The sequence below is a fragment of the Perissodus microlepis genome, chromosome 7 (assembly GCF_051167445.1).
Source record: "Perissodus microlepis isolate ML-2025 ecotype Zambia chromosome 7, ASM5116744v1, whole genome shotgun sequence".
Classification (NCBI taxonomy): Eukaryota; Metazoa; Chordata; class Actinopteri; order Cichliformes; family Cichlidae; genus Perissodus; species Perissodus microlepis.
The window spans coordinates 37,652,217-37,668,623 of NC_140467.1; the positions used below are offsets into that span (position 1 = coordinate 37,652,217).

Below are 16,407 nucleotides of genomic sequence, written 5' to 3' on the forward strand. Positions count from 1 at the left end.
AATTAGAGGTACTCCCTTAAAGTCTGATTTAGGCTTATGCAATGAATTTATGTAGAGCCTGGGCTGCAGGCTGTGCAGCTGTTCTGCAGTTTCTCTAATGAAACACTAGATGGTGCTGGAATAGGTAAATTAGAGTCATTACAAGCTGCATTAGCACATACCTAGGTAAGTAAGTTACAGCGTAGATTTAACATTGAGTTGTAAATCCCACTGAAGGGCTCTTTGAGGTTGTTTTACAGTGTTTCTGCCCTCTAGTGGTCAAATGTCACCTAATTTGCCTTTAAAACAGTCCACTTGATCAGTCCACTGATCAAGCAACTCAAAAGCTCCAAGTCTGTTATTCTTCATTTGTGAAATTCCACACCTTCATACCCACCTCAGCTGAAAACTGCCTTTGTGCAAAATAAACCCGATCCTGAATTTATTACAATCTACAGCAGATGCAGTGCTTCTGTAAATGCAAGCACGAGGCTGCTGATATTTTTTTCATGTTGTGAAACATGACATCTAACAGGGAGGGCAACTGATTATATGAGCAATTGTCAGACTTTGTTCCAGTGAGTGTATTCAAGTCTGATATGCTATGTGTATGTATTTCTCTGTGTTTTTTCCTTCCCACTGATGCCAATTGTTTCCTCACAGGGGGTCACCTGGTTGGGTTTTTCTCTGTATTATTGTAGGTCTTTACCTTACAACATAACAGATTTGCAGCCAACAAATCTCCAGCAACTTCATCATGTCAATACGGGCCAAATTTCTCTGAGGAATGTTTCCACCACCTTGTTGAATCTTTGACACAGAATTAGGGCAATTTTGAAGGCAAAGGGGGTCCAGCCCAGCACTGGCAGTGTAATACCTATAGCTCATAAAGCACCCAGTGAGTCGCTATATTGGTATATACATGTACTTATTTGTGCTTCACTGACATAAAGTCTCCTACTTCTCTAAATTATAATTGGTGAACGCTTGCTGAAAAGATTTTCTCCTGTTTCAGTAAAATTTTGTAAGATTTTTTTTTACTTTCCTTAAGTCACACATAATGAAATACATGATTGAGAAAGGTTTGCAGGATTTAAGGCCCAACTCTGAGATAAACTGAATATGTGACAGAAGGTTGCAGGTATTTCCTGCTCCTGATCCATGTACAGCTGGTTCAGTTTGTAAATTGTACATTGACCTGCATACACTATGCTTTGGCTACTAGAAATTACTTCTGGTGTTCTAATATATTGCTGTTGTATCTATTTTTTGATATGTGAGACTGCTTCTTGTTTCAAAGTGTCTTATTCATCCAACTACAGTCACTGGCCACTTGATTAGTTATGCCTTGTTAGTACAAGGTTGGACCCGCTTTTTCCTCCAGAGCTCAGCAGTTTGTCTTGACTATGTGTAAATGTAAATTGCTGCCATGTGATTAACTAACTGAATGTTTGCACCTACAGGTGGTTTCACAGATGTACCTAACAAAGTGGCCAGTGACTGTATGCTCCAGTGATTTCTCTTCATGTTTCACAGCAGCCTTATTTACATGAAAGAATACAGGAAACTGGACTCATTCACAAGCACAAACACCAGAGCGGATTTTTCTTCACATTCCTGAAACCTTCACTTTTTCAGACACATTTATGGCAATGCGCCTGAACTTTCAGTGCTTTGTTACAGAAGTTTATCTTATAAATTTACAAAAGTAAAGCATATTCTCCAATACAGATCACCGTCATTCTCTGCAGAACGATAAATGTTTTGACATACATTTTTTCACATTGGTGTAAAGCTACACTTCAACTTTGCCGCTGGCCTGCAGACAAAAGTCCAGCCATGTTTTATGTTCCATGAAAACGTTATGCAGGTGCTTCAGCACTGTTTGAACTGCATGATGCCGCTGATGCCTTTCCTGGGAGAAATCAAATCAAAATGTCCATGTCTTCAGTCTTTGGTGTTTTTGTTCACAGCAGGATTAGAAATGAAAAACAGAAATTATGAAGTCCTTTTTAAAAACTCTGTGTCAGACTCCAGTGCCACCTTAGCTGTTTAGTTTATGCTGGTAAAAGACAGGAAAAGAAAGCAGTACTGTAAAAGAAGCCGTATTCTTATATGAACAAACATTTGTATGAGCAGCAGGCAGGTAGCTCTGCTACAGCTTGTTGTTTTAAGTATGAGTCTCACATTATGTTAACATGGATGGGCTTGCAGTTTGCTGATCCCAGGATCGAGACTAGTTCTTTGGGCTTTATAATAAGAGCATGCCTGGAAACATTTGCAAAGTTCCTTGATCCAACTATTTTATAACAAACAAGTCCGTTCTGATGCTCCACACTTGAGTAATGAACATCTTTAGAGATCCATGGACAGGACCAGTAAGTAAAGTAAATCAGACAATGATGATGGATTATCATAGCTCGAATATCCAGAAGGGACACGATCACTATTATTTGAGGAAGTCCACCTCAAGGTTCATCACAGTTCTGTTTTTAAAATAGTCATCCTCATAGAGGTCCAAGAGAGTCCTGGGATTCCTGCTCATTGGCCAGAATTGTGCGTCCATTGTCGCTGTAGCTCCGGTTTGGCAGGAAGGACAATCTGAAAATTAGACAGAGGTCCCTTTAGTAAACGTTAGTTAAGCCTTAAGTCAGACAGTCTTAAAGTAAACTTCATATACAGTTCACATCTACAATGCTATAGGCAGAGGCAGAAAGAAAGCTGACATGTTAAATGAGGTCATTTAAAAGCCCTATTTTTTTTTTCATGCTAATCATGGAAGATGAATTCTTTTTAGCGATTTTTCTCCCTTCAGCAGAGGTCAAAGGGAAGCACCCCAACCTGTACATACAGTGCATACAGTCATGTGAAAAAGAAAGTATCCCTCTTTTAACTCTAAGGTTTTATGTGTGTTTATATGTATACATATCTAAAGTTATTTAGCACCTTGGATGCACAACAACACACGTCATTATTTATTTAAAAAACACTGACCCAAAAAACCAGAAGCAGTGTCTGAAAAACTAAGTCCACCCCGTGATTCAGTAGATCAGCAGCATAAACTTGAAGTAATAATTTGCTGTACGACTTCATCAGTCTCTCATTCAGGAGGAATTTTGGCCCACTCTTCTTTACTGCATTGCTCCAGTTCCTTGAGGTTTGTGGACATGCTGTGCTGTCCTGCCACAGCATTTCAGCTGGTGTGGACTGTCTCTCGCAGATTTGCTGCTGTGCTTTGGGTCATTGTTCTGCTGCATAGCTCAAGGTACGCCAAGCTTCAGCTGTCAGACAGATTGCCTCACGTTTGACTCTAGTATATGTTGGTATACAGACGAGTTCTTGGTCGATTCAATGACTGCAAGGAGCCCAGGTCCTGTAGTCACCCCTGCACCACTGTGCATGGTGGTGGTATGAGGTATTTGTCTTGATATTCTGGGTTTTAGTTGCATTATATACAGACATCTATACACTGGTCTTGTATGTCCAAAGGACAGAAGGCTTGTGATTTGTTCAGATGTAACTTTGCAAACCTAAGCTCTGTCTAGTTCTTTTTAGAGAAAAGAGGCTTTCTCCTGGCAAACAAGACATACTTGTGCAATATTTTCCAATTGTATTATCAAAAACTTTTTTGGGAGTTTCTTTGAGCACTGCACAATCTGACCATGGTGTGAATTTGCTGGAATGTCCACTTCTAGGAAGAATGCAACTCACAATAGAGTAATGGAAGAAATGGCCATATAACCATTCCCTGACTGAGCTCCAATGGCTTCTCATTCATCACTGCTGATGTCTTTCCTACTTGGCATTGTGTTAACACACACCTGAAAACTCCAGAACAGCAAACTGCCAAAACTTCTGCTTTTATAGAGATGGCCACACTTGCTGATGATGATTACTCTCTTAATTCCTGTGGAAGCAGTAAAGGTGTAGTTAGTTTTTCACACACTGCTTCTGCATTTTGCCTTACTTTTTTTTTTTTTTTTTTAAATAAACACTGATATGATGAAATATATCATGTCATTCTGGTCATCTGAGGTCAGCGATTCTTTTTTTAATTATGCTCAGATACATAAAACCTTAGAAGTGAAAGATGGAGTACTTTCTTGTTCACCCCACTGTAAATGTGCTTCTGTTTCTAACGGCTAATGTCACTTACTGTATGTCATATAGAGTGAAATTTTAAGTTCCATGTTTGAAGGATGAGTTGAGGTCAAGGCAAACACAAATGTATCATAGCTCTGCTGGCAGAAACAACCAGAGGAGAGCTTTTGTGGAAAAGTCGGTGGGAATATGAGAGGAAGAAGGCATGGGAAATCAGAAAAAAGGGGAACTGCTGTCAAAGCAAGGCACAAAGTTCCCCTGGAAAAGAGGGAGGACGGGGGAATGGGAGAAAGGGAGCAAACAGAGAAAATACTTCAAAATGGAAAAGGGAGAATTGTAGCATTTGTTTTTGCAAGGACCGTTTATTTAGAGTACAAATCAAAATAAAAAATACAAAAAAAGCTCTACATAGCACAAGTGAAGATATTTTGTGATTTAGTGTGCATGTCTGGCTCCACTGGTGTGTTTGCAACCCACTGAAGCAAGCCGAAGAAAACAGCAGCAACATTTATATGTTTATATTCCAAATGAAGGCGCTGGTTGTTTTACAGCTGGGATACTTCTACTGTTTCCAAATTATGTAGAAACATACATATATCAGGATTTTAACTGTAGATATCAACCAACACATGTAAAGATTACTTATAATCACAAAGCCAGTCCATTTATAAAGCACATTGTGGTGCTTTTGGAAATATTGTCAGAGTGAATACTTCCTACAGCCTAAAGAAACCTACTTAAAGAGCATCATCAAGTCATTTTTGGCATTTGATGATTAAGTTCCCAATGATTGTAGTTGAAAGATAATGCAGTAACATTAAAAACTGCCGCTCAATTGACATTTCCTCATTAACCAGCCTTGTGTTAATGGAAACCTTTGGTATATTATTGTGGATATATACAGGGAGTGCAGAATTATTAGGCAAATGAGTATTTTGTCCACATCATCCTCTTCATGCATGTTGTCTTACTCCAAGCTGTATAGGCTCGAAAGCCTACTACCAATTAAGCATATTAGGTGATGTGCATCTCTGTAATGAGAAGGGGTGTGGTCTAATGACATCAACACCCTATATCAGGTGTGCATAATTATTAGGCAACGTCCTTTCCTTTGGCAAAATGGGTCAAAAGAAGGACTTGACAGGCTCAGAAAAGTCAAAAATAGTGAGATATCTTGCAGAGGGATGCAGCAGTCTCAAAATTGCAAAGCTTCTGAAGCGTGATCATCGAACAATCAAGCGTTTCATTCAAAATAGTCAACAGGGTCGCAAGAAGCGTGTGGAAAAACCAAGGCGCAAAATAACTGCCCATGAACTGAGAAAAGTCAAGCGTGCAGCTGCCAAGATGCCACTTGCCACCAGTTTGGCCATATTTCAGAGCTGCAACATCACTGGAGTGCCCAAAAGCACAAGGTGTGCAATACTCAGAGACATGGCCAAGGTAAGAAAGGCTGAAAGACAACCACCACTGAACAAGACACACAAGCTGAAACGTCAAGACTGGGCCAAGAAATATCTCAAGACTGATTTTTCTAAGGTTTTATGGACTGATGAAATGAGAGTGAGTCTTGATGGGCCAGATGGATGGGCCCGTGGCTGGATTGGTAAAGGGCAGAGAGCTCCAGTCCGACTCAGACGCCAGCAAGGTGGAGATGGAGTACTGGTTTGGGCTGGTATCATCAAAGATGAGCTTGTGGGGCCTTTTCGGGTTGAGGATGGAGTCAAGCTCAACTCCCAGTCCTACTGCCAGTTTCTGGAAGACACCTTCTTCAAGCAGTGGTACAGGAAGAAGTCTGCATCCTTCAAGAAAAACATGATTTTCATGCAGGACAATGCTCCATCACACGCGTCCAAGTACTCCACAGCGTGGCTGGCAAGAAAGGGTATAAAAGAAGAAAAACTAATGACATGGCCTCCTTGTTCACCTGATCTGAACCCCATTGAGAACCTGTGGTCCATCATCAAATGTGAGATTTACAAGGAGGGAAAACAGTACACCTCTCTGAACAGTGTCTGGGAGGCTGTGGTTGCTGCTGCACGCAATGTTGATGGTGAACAGATCAAAACACTGACAGAATCCATGGATGGCAGGCTTTTGAGTGTCCTTGCAAAGAAAGGTGGCTATATTGGTCGCTGATTTGTCTTTGTTTTGTTTTTGAATGTCAGAAATGTATATTTGTGAATGTGGAGATGTTATATTGGTTTTACTGGTAAAAATAAATAACTGAAATGGGTATATATTTGTTTTTTGTTGAGTTGCCTAATAATTATGCACAGTAATAGTCACCTGCACACACAGATATCCCCCTAAAATAGCTAAAACTAAAAACAAACTAAAAACTACTTCCAAAAACATTCAGCTTTGATATTAATGAGTTTTTTGGGTTCATTGAGAACATGGTTGTTGTTCAATAATAAAATTATTCCTCAAAAATACAACTTGCCTAATAATTCTGCACTCCCTGTAGTGTGGATACTCTCACATAAATAAAATGAAATTACATTCTCATCCTGCTTCTCAAAGTAACTAAAACAGCAAAATATTTTTTGAAAGAATTAAATGAAAAGTCCCAGTTTTCAGGTACTTAGTTTCTATATGATGAAAACCAGTTTGCCTAAGTTTAGAACTGATGTGATGTCCTGGTTTTTATCTCTGAACTCAGCTAATGGTATTTACTAATGTCTCTGCAGCTCAGAGAGAAAATATTTCTAATTGAGTACCCAAACCGAGTCCGTCCAGGGGTGACGATTATCCAACCTTTTCACATGAGTCATAATGGTGAGTCTGATAATTGTCAGCAGTATCAGTCAACTGGAGCTGTGGCTGACAACGAGAGGCAGAGTGATGATACAGGATCCCAAACACATTGTGTATTGGATTGTTTTCTCTTCTTTTGTTCTGAAAGCTAGTTCAGGCAGTGGACATGAGCTGCATCATCTACACACAGGCCACGTTTTTCAACTGCTCACTAACCCAACTATCCAATCAGCCAACCACTTGATAGCAAGTCAATGCATTTAGGCATGTAGACGCCTAAATGCATTGGAGAGAGCCTGGTGAAGTTCAAACGGAGTATCGGAATAGAAAAAAAAATGATTTTAGTGACCTAAATTTGGCACGGTTGTTATGTTGTGCTATTTTGATCATTTTGGAGAACGCTGATCTAATGGGAATTATCTGCCCAACCACCTCTAATTCATTGAGTCACAACAACAACATTAAGACAGTAGGGTCAAAATTAGGTGTGAGCTACATGAAAGCATGGATTCATCCTGGCTTGTATACACAGTTCAGGTGCTGGTGGTGTATTGGTGCAGGGGGTATTTTCTTGGGACACTTTGGGCTCCTTAGTACCAACTGAGCATTATTTAACCACCACAGCCTATCTGAGTATTATTCTGACAATGTACATCCCATTGTGTCCACAGAGTACTCAATTTGCAATGGCTGCTTCCAGGAGGACAATTTGTTATGTCATGCTCAGATCTTCTCAAACTGGTTTCTTGAATACAACATACTCAAATGACTGCCACAGTCACTGGATCACGATCCAATAGAGCATGTTTGGGATGTAGTGGAATGGGAGGTTTGCATCACGGATGTGCAGTTGAGAAATCTGGAGCAACTATTTGATGTTATCATTTCAATATGGACCAAAATCTCTGAGGGATGATTAAGAATTAAGAATTTAAGCTAGCTCTAAAGGTAAAAAGAGCTCCAACCCAGTACCAGCAAGGTCAACCTAATAAAGTGTCAGATGAGTATACATCTAAATATCAGTTTGCTTGTAGTTAAAGAGTAAATTAACATTTCCATTCAAACACAGTATGAGTCACAAACCCAAAAACATGCAGTTGGAGAGGCACAACATCTAATTTTCCCTTTTGAGTGAAGACTGGTGACCGACCACAGAGGATCAACAGGATTAGCTCCTTCTTATCAGATCATTCGCCACAATGACCACACACACACACACACACACACACACACACACACACACACACACACACACACACACACAGAGAGAGGCATACACTGAGTCCAATGTGGAGGCATGCCCCGGGTGAGGAGGCAATGGGAGAAAGACAAACAGAAATGTTCCGTTAGCTTCTGCTCTTCTCTTTTTTGTGTGTTTTCGGTACAGCAAGTTTGTTTACTGTTCAAACACAGCTCTATCTCTGTCTGTCTGTCACACAGTCATGGAAGAGATGCCTATCACTCAGCAGCCAGTAGAGGGATCAGCGTGAGTATCTGGCAAAACCACGCTCAAGCTCTGAGGATCTGACTCAAGGAAACGGGCATACAAATAAATACATACTGACAGTGTGTGGGGTAAAAAACAAACTATTAACATATCCTCAAAATCTACACTTATAAACAATTAATTGTCACTGGCAAATATACATCTGAGGAAAGGTAACTGTAGCAACAATTTGCTTTTGTGTTAGTCTAAAGCTCAGGAGGAACAGATTGGTGCCAAAAAGGCAACAAAGACCAGGATCGGTGGTAAAATTACAGTTTAGGATACTAAAACCTTTGAAAAAAGACGTGAAAAAAGTCACAATCTTACATAAAAATGGAACACTTTATGAGGATCGAATTGCCACTTTCTGTAAAACTTTTAATCTCTTACATTTTTTTTGTTTTGTCCCACTCTTCTTTGCTTTAGTTCATTGAGGACTGTGGGAATTTACTTCGGGACATCTCTCTTAAGGTCCCAGAAAAGGTCCCCAAAAAGCATTTCACTTGGGCTGAGTTCTGGACTGGGACATTATCAAATCAAATCAAATGAATTTATTTATATAGCACTTTTCACAGGATAAAAACCACAAAGTGCTTCACAGTAATATAAAACAGAAATACATAAAATACATTAATAATCAAACATACAGCACAAATCTAATTAAAAGCCAATCTAAATAAAAGAGTCTTAAGCTGCTTTTTAAAAGGATAAATACAATCAAGGCAACGTAATGATGGAGGGAGAGCACAACCTGGGGGCCACCGCTCTAAAAGATCTATCACCTCTGGTCTTAAAACGAGTTCGTGGGACTACCAACAGCCTTTGATTAGATGATCTCAGGCTGCGAGAGGGAATGTAGGAATGTAGGCAGGGGCATCACAATTCAAAGCTTTAAAAGTCAGTACCAAGATTTTAAAATGAATTCTAAAATGTACTGGAAGCCAGTGTAATGAACGTAACACTGGTGTAATGTGCTCTCGTTTTCGTGTCTTAGTTAAAAGCCTTGCAGCAGCATTCTGGACTAACTGGAGACGGTCAAGATTCCTTTTGCTCAAACAAAGAAAAAGACTGTTACAATAATCTAAGCGAGATGAAATGAAAGCATGAATAACGATTTCTAACTCAGACTTAGACAGCAAAGTTCACAGTTTGGAGATGTTTCTTAGCTGAAAAAGGCAATTCCTAATCAACTGGCGAGAGTGTTGTTCTAGGGACATGACAGAATCAAAGATCACACCTGAGGCTCGGGTGAACAGATTATCTTTTAGGTTTCATGTGCTTGGGATTATTGTCCAATAGGAAGAGGTGTTTATGGTTGAATCAGTGACTGCAAGGTGCCCGAAGTCTTGTGTTTGCAAAACAAGCCCAAATCATCACCACCCCTCCACCACCGTGCTTGACATTTGATTTGAGGTGTTGAAGGCGCTGCCATGTCTGGTTTTTACCAAACATGAAGATATACATTGTGGCATTTTGGTCTCAACTGTCCAAATGACATTGTTCCAGAAGTCTTGTGATTTGTTCGGATTCAACTTAGCAAATGTAAGAAGTGCTGCCATCTTCTTTTTAGAGAAAACAGTCTCTCTCCTGGAAAGCCGTAGTTGTTCAGTCTTTTTATAACTTACTTTCATGGACTTTAATATTTAACGTGCTAACTTAGAGTCTGTGGTGTCGCTCTTGGGCTTTCCTCTGAGCACACTCATTTTTTGCAAGTAGGTAGAAAAACAATATCATAAAAATAATTTTAACTTTTGTCTCTTCAAAAAATAAATTTCTCATGTTCTGGCACACAAAGCTGTCCCTACTGTCTTTGAGGAAGTTTAGACATTTATTGAGTTTATTTTAATTCTATTGTTTTGTGTAAATCCTTCAACAGCTCTCCGTCCAACAGAAATTTATCTCATTGCTCTTTCTGATTCAAAATAAAACCCTGCTAATCCCAGTACTCTGAATGTGAAAGCTACACACACTATCTAACTGGGGATAAATAAAATCCCTATTAATGCCATGATAAACAAATCCAAGCCTAGTTCTACAACTGCATATAAACTCCTTCCTTGATCTGACTTGGATTTGGTTTCATTCTGCATCTTAAGAATGGTTCACAAACATGTTGTTTATGCTGCTTATCACTACAAAGAAAAGCTCACTTCCTGTGCTTACATATATGGTATTGTTCAAGAGCAAAACATGAACATGAAGCATGTTCTCTGACTGCAGTCAGTCAGTGTCAGACACATTCCCGAAAAATATTAGCACACACAGTCCTCAGCCCATTAGCAGCAGTCGTGTGAACAAGTGAATGTACTCTCTCGTGTAAACTCTCAATTGTCATGGTAAGATAGATTTTAACCTTTTAAACTTAACTTTTGGTGCCTAATCCTAGCAATTCTGTTTTTTTAGCCTAAAACCAATAAAATGTGACTCAAAATGAAAAGTTTGAATCAATTTTTCTTGGCTGAAAGTCATGGATGAGGTCACTTATTATACTTATAGTAACTGATGACAGGCATTTAATGGAGTCTCCCCTCTCCGATTAAAAGAGACCTAGTATGTGTTGTCTTATTTTCTGTCACATCTATGAATAGTAATTTCCCCTCTTTTCCCTCTTGTGGCGGTTGTGTATACATGTGTGCATTCCTCAAGCTTGGACTCTCTACTAGAGGCCTGGGAGTTTGCGGGTTCTGCTGGATTGGATCGAGCCACTCTTCCAGTTTGGGGGTCAAAGCTCCAAAAGCTCCTATTACCTCTGGGACCACTTTGGACTTTACTTTCAGCAGCTCCTCCAGTTGTTCTTCCAACCCCTGGTACTTTTTGATTTTCTCATGCTCCTTCTTTCTGATATCACTGTTGGCTGGGATTGCCACATCTATCACAACTTTCTCGTGCTGGGCGTGGTTGCTATGACGCCTGAGAGGCGCTTCCATGTTATAGAGAGGCGGGTAATTGTTTGTGTCGCTACAACATGGAATTTGACGATTTATTTATTTATTTTCCAAGTAATTTTTTATCTGGTCATGAGCGATAGTTCTCCAGGCTTTCTGGACAAAAATGTTCTGTGGCATTTTACTAATTTGTCTCAAGGGAAGATGCCTATTTTTGCCTAAGTCCGTAACAGCAGGTAATGAGGCTGAACTGAACAAACAGGGAAAGGGTAACAAAGATCATACACACAGAAATTTTAAACTCTGGAAGAGTTTTATGACTTGAAGCCAAACCGTTAGCAGTATTTGCCTGTGGGACTCCGGAGAGCCTGTGGGACTCCGGAGGCAGCCGACAGGTATCGACAGGCCAAGCGGAATGCGGCTCTGGCAGTGGCTGAAGCAAAAACTCGGGTGTGGGAGGAGTTCGGAGAGGCCATGGAAAAAGACTTTCGGACTGCCTCGAAGAGATTCTGGCAAACCGTCAGGCGTCTCAGGAGGGGAAAGCGGTGCTCTACCTGCACTGTGTATAGTGCTGGCGGAGCACTGCTGACGTCGACTGAGAAAATTGTCAGGCGGTGGAAGGAATACTTCGAGGACCTCCTTAATCCCACTGACACGTCTTCCGAGGAGGAAGCAGAGTCTGGGGATGAGGGGAATGACCCGCCAATTTCCGGGGGCGAGGTCACTGAGGCAGTTAAACAACTCCTTGGTGGCAGAGCCCCTGGTATTGATGAGGTCCGCCCCGAGTTCCTGAAGGCTCTGGACGTTGTAGGGCTGTCCTGGTTGACACGCCTCTGCAATGTTGCGTGGAGATCAGGGGCAGTACCCGTGGACTGGCAGACCGGGGTGGTGGTCCCCATCTTTAAGAAGGGGGACCGGAGGGTGTGTTCCAACTACAGGGGGATCACACTCCTCAGCCTCCCTGGGAAAGTCTGTGCCAGGGTGCTGGAAAGGAGAGTTCGTCCGCTAGTCGAACCTCGGATACAGGAGGAACAATGCGGTTTTCGTCCTGGTCGCGGAACACTGGACCAGCTCTTTATCCTCTCGAGGATACTTGAGGGTGCATGGGAGTTTGCCCAACCAGTCTACATGTGTTTTGTGGACTTGGAGAAGGCATTCGACCGTGTCCCTCGACGTGTCCTGTGGGAGGTGTTGCAGGAGTATGGGGTGTCTGGCCCATTGCTACGGGCCATTCGATCCCTATACAACCGTTGCAAGAGCTTGGTTCGCATTGCCGGCAATAAGTCGGACTCGTTCCCGGTGGGTGATGGGCTTCGCCAGGGCTGCCCTTTGTCTCCGGTTCTGTTCATAATTTTTATGGACAGGATTTCTAGGCGCAGCCAAGTGGCGGAGGGCTTTCGCTTTGGTGGCCTCAGAATCTCATCTCTGATTTTTGCGGATGATGTGGTTCTGTTGGCTTCATCGGGTGAGGGCCTCCAGCTCGCACTGGAACGGTTCGCAGCCGAGTGTGAAGCACTGCCCCAAGTGGAGGAGTTCAAGTATCTCGGGGTCTTGTTCGCGAGTGATGGGAGAAGGGAGCCGGAGATCGACAGACGGATTGGGGCTGCAGCTGCAGTAATGCAGACGCTGCACCAGTCCGTCGTGGTGAAGAGGGAGCTGAGTGTAAAAGCGAAGCTCTCAATTTACCGGTCGATCTACGTCCCTACCCTCACCTATGGCCACGAGCTGTGGGTAGTGACCGAAAGAACGAGATCGCGGATACAAGCGGCGGAAATGAGCTTCATCCGAAGGGTGGCTGGCCTCTCCCTTAGAGATAGGGTGAGAAGTTCGGCCATCCGGGAGGGGCTCAGAGTAGAGCCGCTGCTGCTCCACATCGAAAGGAGCCAGCTGAGGTGGTTCAGGCATCTGACAAGGATGCCCCCTGGGTGCCTCCTGGGTGAGGTGTTCCAGGCATGTCCCACCGGGAGGAGGCCCCGGGGCAGACCCAGGACACGCTGGAGAGATTATATCTCTCGGCTGGCCTGGGAACGCCTTGGTGTTCCCCCGGATAAGCTGGAGGAGGTGGCTGGGGAGAGGGAGGTCTGGGCCTCTTTGCTTAGGCTGCTGCCCCCGCGACCCGGCCCCGGATAAGCGGAAGAAAATGGATGGATGGATGGATTTTACTTTACAGTACTAAACTGGATATGTTTATACCACAGTGACGACCAGGAACTGAATCTTTCGAGTTTTACACCAAGTAAGAGATATGGTGCTACTTTAAATTACATATCAGAAAGGTTTCACTTGGTGAAATTTTAGGAACTCATATAAATAATTTAATTAAATAGGAAATAATAAATTAACTGATCTGCCAATTATGGAAAACAGCACTCTTCAGCTGTGCTGCATTAGATTCTAAAGAAAATAACTGTTAACAACTTTATTAAAAACGAATGGAAACATTTCTTAGATACTGAGCAGCAGTTCTCAGTCAGAAGGTTGAAAACAGCCAAATGCAGCACATTTCATAACTGCATCTGGCATCTATGAGCTGCCAGCTTTGATCTTATCTGTCAGTTTGATCTGTGGCTCAAATCCAGTCTGACAAATTGAGGCTGTAGATCAAACCGTCACTCAAGAATAAAGAAGGGAACTTGGTCTCCTTGAACAAATGTTTAAAGAGACTGTGGTTGTTTTGGTAAAGAGGAAGTTTAAAAGGCGAGCAGGCAGTTCGCATGAGCTTTATTTTTTCTTCACGCTGCTTTTTGTGTGCGATGGTGATTTCCTCTGTTTCTTTGCAGTGTCAACATTTGCTCCATTTTTCTTCTGGAAAATTGACTCTGATGCTTAAGTAAAGTTTGAAAACTTACCGACAGCATCAATGTAACTTTCTGAACTTTTAAAGACCCCAAAATGAGTTTTGAAGATACCAGTAAAAATGTACATTTTTATCTAGCATCTTTTACTTTTTGAAGGATTGTTTTAAAAAATACTTGAGCAAAGTCCCTACATTTTCTCGGGAAAATATCTGAAGCTTGAATGTTGGAATCCATATGAATGGAACGGTGTCATATCTGGAGATTAACACATCAAACTCAGATGAAAATGTGTCCATTTTTAAAAAGCTTTACCTTCTGTGAAGCCCTTTGACTGATTTGGACAGTTTGAAAGAGTATCATGTGCCTTGTTCACGAGAGGCTATAAACAAAATCTCAGCCCCCTGCACGAAAAACTGTGGTTCCTACAGGCCTCCAAATCTGCTGTCAGAGATCAGACATCGGAATATCTTTCAAGCATCAATCATTTTATGTCAACTTGAGCTCCATATTCATAGTACCAGATATTTGCCCCCAAATTTTAAGGTCCTGAAACTGCAGTCTCTGTACTGTGATGCTGTCCAAAACCTGAGTGAAGTTTCTTAGAGATGTTCTGATGTAATGCTCGTAGACTGACAGTCCTCTCTAATCTGATGGGTCAAGGCCAGGTTTTTGACTGAGTGGTTGCGCACACAGGCTGTCTTCAAGTATTCTGGGACACAGCCAGAGGGCAGAGAACGGTTAATTATTGAAAGCAATCAAGGGGCAGCGACTTCCACTGCTTCACGAATACATTTTTGGAGGTGTTGTATCTACGCAGCTTGAGGAGCGTTTCAGTTACACCACAGCTCAATCTAGACAGATGAACGGCACTACAAGGGAAACATTCAGGTTCATATATAGTTCAGCTTTGTGCCAGGAAATGATTCACATGAACACTACTGTACATATTATTAGAGCAACTTTATCCAATTAGTAGCTGCCTGCAGTGTGCACATTTCAATAAGCCAGACTACCTATACTCCACGTAGCTTCTCAAATTTCCACTGTTTTTCCACATATTTCCACTTCCTCTCGCTTGGTCTTCAATAATTCCTCATCTCCTTCTCAACCGCAAGACAACATCAGCGTCCTAAACTACAGACACCGAGTCGCTTGCATGAAAACATCATCTGATCCGCAACGTGACCTTAGAATAGATCAAGACGAGATAGAGGAGAGGTTTGCGTTCCTTTAATTTTGTCCTAATACCTTTTGAGGACATTAAATAATCAAATTTCACTCTGTGTGTGTGAGACAGAGAGAGCGCCGATAGAGAAAAAAAGACAAGTTTTCCCACAGGAACGCCAAGAAGCAGGTTAGCGAGATAAAGTGGGGACGCCAGCCTCAACGTTACAAGTTGGATGGTTGCCCTTTTAAAGGTGTTAATGAGTTGTCCATGTGAGGCGTTTGGGCTCAATAAGTGTGTGTAATTTACATAACCATTAAGCAAAGCATTTAGATCCACTGTATTTAGGCCAGAAAACAAAGTCACAAGAAACTAATAAATGCTCAAAAGAGACTTTATTAAAAAAACAAATAAATAAATTCAGTACATTTATTTCTCTGTCCTCATTTGTGTTTACATTTGCAATTCATCATCCATTCTCAAACATAAACACACACACAGATAGAACATCAAGTACAGGCTAAGACTCTGCACCAGAAAATTCACAAACTAATTGACTGTACGGTATGAACTGAACTGATACCCCAGATTCTGGGCCAGTAAGGCTTTAGTGTTTCCAGGTCAACAGACAGATCAGCTGGGAGTCAAAGGATGCAATGACCTCAAATCCAAGCATGACTTAAGGTGAATGTAAATTCTGGCCTTAATCAGTGAGTAGTTACAGTTGGCTAGAAGTGGTTTTTATAATTTAGTAGCATGGGACCTGACCTGAACTGCACTGACACAAAGTCCTCTGAACAAAACATGACTTGAAAGCTAAAATTGGTAACAGAACTACTACTCTACAGGCCTCAGTTATCATGTTATGATAGTACAACAAGAGAAAGACTGAACAAGTATGGCATGTTTGGAAGGTTTGTCAGGAGAAATCCTCTAGCCTATAAAAAGAACGTTGCTGCAAAGCTTAGATGTGCAAAGCTGCATCATAACAGACCACATGAGCAATTTTCTTTAGATTGATGATACAAAAGTGGAGACGGCATATGATATCACAGCAAATCACAGTATATCACAGCATATCAGCACAAAAACCTGATACCTCAGCTGCTAAGCATGCCGGTGGGGGGATAATGATTTGGGCTTACATTGCAGCCACATGACCTGGCAACTTGCAGATCAAATCAAATCAAATCAATATTTGACAATGAATCGGTGACATGAGTAAAATGGGAGGCC

General features: G+C 41.6%; 1 protein-coding gene across 2 annotated transcripts in view; it reads right to left on the reverse strand.

The window, feature by feature from the left end:
- Positions 1-1,555: 1,555 nt before the first annotated feature.
- LOC146383572 (5-hydroxytryptamine receptor 4) overlaps positions 1,556-16,407 on the reverse strand; it is a 59,773-nt gene continuing 44,921 nt past the window's right edge. The window contains exons 7-8 of one of the 2 annotated variants that reach the window (XR_014800772.1): positions 3,801-3,886; positions 2,497-2,580 (exon numbers count right to left, since the gene is read on the reverse strand). Coding sequence is in view for 1 of the 2 variants with exons in the window: in XM_084934889.1 (XP_084791015.1) it covers positions 2,487-2,580 (94 nt within the window). In the remaining variant the exon portion in view is untranslated. Of the gene's footprint in view, positions 2,581-3,800; positions 3,887-16,407 lie in introns of both variants that reach the window. The other variant, XM_084934889.1, reaches the window with a different exon arrangement.